Consider the following 5,000-nt stretch of genomic DNA (forward strand, 5'->3'; position numbering starts at 1 on the left):
GACGGGAAGGACTTAAGGATTATCAAGAACATGTACTGGGATCAAACTGCTGCAATGAGAATAGAAAACGACATCAGCGAATACATACAGAAGTCAGACAAGGATGTGTACTTTCTCCAGACTTGTTCTCCCTGTATAGTGAAAATATCATGAGACACATAGACGAAATGCCAGGTATCTGGATGGGGGGGACATAAGATACAAAATCTAAGATATACAGACGATACAGTCCTAATAGCAGAAGACGAAGAACACCTTAGGAATCTATTACATGTCATTGTACAAGATATTGACAACATGGGCTTAAGCCTAAACATCAAGAAAACCGAAACAATGGTGATAAGCAGAAAAACTATTACACTAACAAGCAATATAAAAATCAGTGATATCACGCTCAAGCAAGTACAACATTTTTAATATTTGGGGACCGTTATATCGTCAGATGGGAGATGTCACACCGAAATTAAAAGCTGCATTTGCCAAGCAAAAGCAACCTTCCACAAAATGAAACAGATACTCACAAACATCAATCCGTCAGGACACAAGGAAAGGAGTACTGAAAAGTTACATGGAGCCAATCCTATTATACGGGTGCGAAGCATGGACAATCAATAAACAGCAAGAAAGAACAATTGTGGCGACAGAGTTGTGGTTCATAAGATACATGCTACGTATCCCATGGACAACTAGAAAAACAAATGAAGAAGTCTTGGTTGAAGCAAATTGTAGAAGACAGCTTATGACGAATATAAGAAAGCGACAGGCAAATTTCTTCGGACACACAATGTGGGTAGAAGTATTGGATAATATTGTAACTACAGGCAAGTTTGATGGAAAGAGAGGCAGAGGCAGACAGAGGGAAAAGATACTTGACAAGTTGACAACATGGTTAGGAGCAGCAAGATCAACAGAAAACATTGCTGCAACGCAAGACAAAGTTCAGTGGAGGTCCATGATCGCCACACCAGTCTGCAAGGCACCGGAAGATGATGATGATAATGATGATCATGATGATGATGATGATGATGATGATTATTATTATTATTGTTACTATTATTATTATTTTATTCTTTTGTTATGGTGTGGAAGGTGGTGGGTAGGGGGATATGAGGGTTTCGGTGAAAAAATATAACTACTCCCCCGACCCTCTTCTCTCCTTAGGAGCGCACTACCTTTTGATTTATTCGTTCATTTGTTTATTTATTCATTCATTCATCCATTCACTCAAATCTTCAGATTGAAAGAAAGGAAGTGGCATTACTTATCACTTGGCACTGCCCTCCAGCTACCCACGCAGACATACAAAACGAAGAAGAGAAAGAAAAGAAGTAGAACCTACCAGCAGAGCCATCCTTCAACCACCCGCCCCACGTACAACAATGAGCAACCAGTCTCATCCTGAGATGGACAAGCCAGCAGCAGGTATTCTATCTGACGAACAATTTGTCATCCTGCAGAGCACAAACGCTTATGTCGGAATCTTTTTCTCTGTCCTTGGTATCGGCTCCAACTTTTTGAACATCAAAACTTTCTTCACCATGGGTGTAGACGACGCTGTGACAGTGTCCTTTCTCGGACTGTCCATTTCCGATTTCGTCGTGTCTTTGGTGATGTTTTGTACAGGGGTCTCGGTGAGTCTTCACACAGTCGAGTTGTCACTGGGACCTCTCTTCACCTACGATCCTTTAATACCTGTAGCGTATCTAAAAAATGTAATCATGGCTTTGTACACCGTCACTATTCTGATAACACTCTACATAGCCGTAGCTAGGTGTATGTGTGTGGCCAAACCCTTACACTTCAAACATGTCTTCACTAAAACCAGGTCAGTTGTGATCATCAGCGTATTCGGCGTGTTTTCTGTAGGGGTTGCGATGCCGATTTTCACGAGTATGGGAATCGCGGACGTTTCTGGCATAACGCAGAATGGTACACGATACACTATGTGGTTTGATCCTAACCAAGAACATGTCAAAGACGCCGTATTTTTCATCATGATGGTTGTGATCCCCTTCGCCACACAAGTCATCGTTATCGTCTGTATTGTCGTCATGACATGGAAGCTCATCGAGTCTTCTCGGTTCAGACAAAAGTCCGCGAAAAGCAGTAACAACTCCGGCGGAATCATCACTCAGAAAACTACTGAGGGCCAAGAAAACAACACTAAAAATAACAACAGCAACAGCAGCAACGTCAGACTCTCGGGAAGAGAGCTTCAGGCTGTACAACAGGTCGTCCTTATCTCTGTTATCTTCGCCATTTTCAACACACCCATGATAGCTGTGAGTATTTGTAGTCTGGTGGAACCAGATTTCGACGCCATCTTGGGCAAACATCGCTACGCGCGCCTTTACGCTGCGTGCAGTTCATCAAGACGAGTGTCTGAGCAAGTCAACAGTGCTCTCAACTTCTTCATCTACTACAACTACAACACAAAGTTTAGGGTGTCTTGTAAGCTATTTTAGTAGAACGAGTTTTAGGTCAGTTGCAATACAAGAAGATTTTTACGAGATAGTAACTTACAAAAAAAAGTGCGTGGAGGAGGGGGAGATGTAAAGACGATACATTTCTTGTAAGAAAGAAAGAGTAAACCACATCAGAGTGAGAGCAAACCACTAATTTGCAAACCGTGTTAGTAAAAGACATGCGCCGGAATAACATAGGGGAGAACTGCTGTTTTTTCCCCTCGTCCTTACTATCGTCATTTTCCTCTACTTCTTTTGTTTGTCACTCTCTTGTGACCTGCTATTTCCAGGAAGCCTTGATAGTCGCAGTAGACTTTGTGCTGTTGAGGCTAGAGAGGTGAGCAGAGTTAGCCTGATTCCCCTTTTGGATTTCTCTGTTGACATCCACCCCTTGGTGATCATATGAATTTAATTTTATTTATCCTGTGTGAGCGTCGTAAAACTTTAATAAAAATAAAACTAAAAAAGACGTGTCTTTAATGTCGTGCCAATTTCAAGACAAATCGATTATCCCATTGATGCACGACCTCTCAACATTTGATAAAATGTGGACACAACATACCTTTTGACATCAAATGAAAGGATTCGGGCTGATTTTGTTTAATTCAAAACATTTCCTTACGTTTGATGTCGCTGAAAGGTTGATTCAAAAATGGAACGCTATGCACGAGAGGGTGTGTGCGTTTTGGGCTTTGCTACGAGCAGTAACACACTTTAAACAAGTTTTTAAAAGTACAACATAAACGAAAAGTGATATTGAGAAAAATGTAAGCTTATTGCATTTATATACCATGTCAAAGCACACAATGTGTATTTGTTTCTAAAATAAAAACATTTGCTGTAATAATGTGTGTTTTAAAACAAGTACCTCTGCAAGGGAGACGTTTTTTCTTCAATTGATCAGCGTTGCCTAATGCATTGCGTCTTACTTCCTGTTTCCGTTCATGTCATGCTCAAATCTTCCTTTGGCTTTCTTCCTCTTATTTTGATGCTGTTTTCAGCAGTTGTTTTCTTTTATTTTTGTTAATACCTTTCAGGTGTCTCTGTCTTCTTTTAAGATCTTCCCTCTGTCTTTGTCGCCTGTTGTTCTGTGTAGTTTGCTTTCATGCTTCTTTACAAACCAAAATGCTCTTTACAGATGTTTTAGGCAATACCCCCAAATACATCCAGACGTTGATCGTAATTGCTGTTACCCAGGTATGTCTGCACTGTTCAAATGATGGCAACATCAAGGTTTGGCCAGGATTTTTTTTTTCGAGTAATGGGGCTCTAGGTACAGCTGAAGCGATTTTTTCGTTGGTTTGAGCTCTAACTAAAGTACACTGGTAGTCACAATTAACAAAATGGGTCCAGAAAGATAAACAAACCATCCATGTATGATTTTATTGTCAATTTTATGAATTCTTGAGGTGAAATAGTTTCAACAGACAACAATATGTGCAAATTCTTCTTGGAGATTGTGAAAAGGATTGATTTGAAACAGATTTTGTCATTTTCACAGTGTTTCTGAATACAACCTGCAACATACTAAAGATTTACTTTCCTAAATCTCATAGTTTTCTTATAACTGCCCTTTTAGTGTCATTTACCATTAACGGACAAAAGATTCGTCACAAATCAGACTGATACCTTCAATCTTTTTTGACATTTACAGAAGACTTATACCTATATCACTAATAATGTTTTGGTATTTTGCAGACAGATTATTTAGAAACAGTGATGCAAAATGAGATTGGGCTGTGACATGCATTTTTAGAAATGTCTCCGCGAAGGTGACCCCCAAGAAAAGCATAGTTTTTGAGAAAATTGAAGAAAAAAAACAACCGAATACATACTGGTCTATTTCAACACAATGATCTAAAATATGGTATATATTATGCATATTATTCATTTATTTGATACAACTGGAATGCACATAAATAAATGTAAAACAGAGTGTTATGGGAACAAAAATATCAGACTAAAACCTCAATACCACCCTCACTATACTTTTTTTTAAAAACAACAAACTAGCAGCTAATTCAGCGAATGGGTAGACATTTGATTTTTTTAATTTTTATCAAAGAGCTCTGAAATATTATATGTGACGTACATAGTGCCCTGGAATATTAAGTGTACTTAGTACTCATGTAATCAAACGAAAAAGAATAGGAATGGAAATTGTTTCCATCTAGATCTACTACAGTGTAGCGTTAAGGCTTTTCCCTGTTATACTCACTTTACCTAACCTCAATTCCTGAGTGGGAATTTTGTTTTATCAAGTACACAGATCTTTTTGCCGGGAGAGTTATGTCCCTTTCAGCCCAGGTGGACCCTAACAGGCAGGGTCAGACGCCCACTTTCTAAATTATCTAAATTGTGTTGATAAAGGCGTAAAAACACATAAATCTTTAAGGAGTGGTGGGGCACCTGAAGGCTATCTCGGCAATTATAAACCCTAGAGTGCTCATATTTGGAGTAGGACATCATGTATTATTGGATATTTAAAATATGGAAGTGTCTACGTACTCCCCGATTGGGGTCTACGTAGTCATT

The 5,000-nt window shown here is 39.1% G+C and overlaps 1 protein-coding gene across 1 annotated transcript; it reads left to right on the forward strand.

The window, feature by feature from the left end:
• The first annotated feature begins 1,379 nt into the window (after positions 1–1,379).
• LOC106013737 lies at positions 1,380–4,208 on the forward strand. The gene is made up of 3 exons (XM_013090278.1): positions 1,380–2,451; positions 3,604–3,662; positions 4,164–4,208. The coding sequence occupies exons 1-3, from the start codon at positions 1,380–1,382 to the stop codon at positions 4,206–4,208; spliced, it is 1,176 nt and encodes a 391-aa protein (XP_012945732.1).
• Positions 4,209–5,000: the final 792 nt, after the last annotated feature.

This window comes from Aplysia californica, unplaced genomic scaffold (assembly GCF_000002075.1).
Source record: "Aplysia californica isolate F4 #8 unplaced genomic scaffold, AplCal3.0 scaffold01201, whole genome shotgun sequence".
NCBI classification, from domain to species: Eukaryota; Metazoa; Mollusca; class Gastropoda; order Aplysiida; family Aplysiidae; genus Aplysia; species Aplysia californica.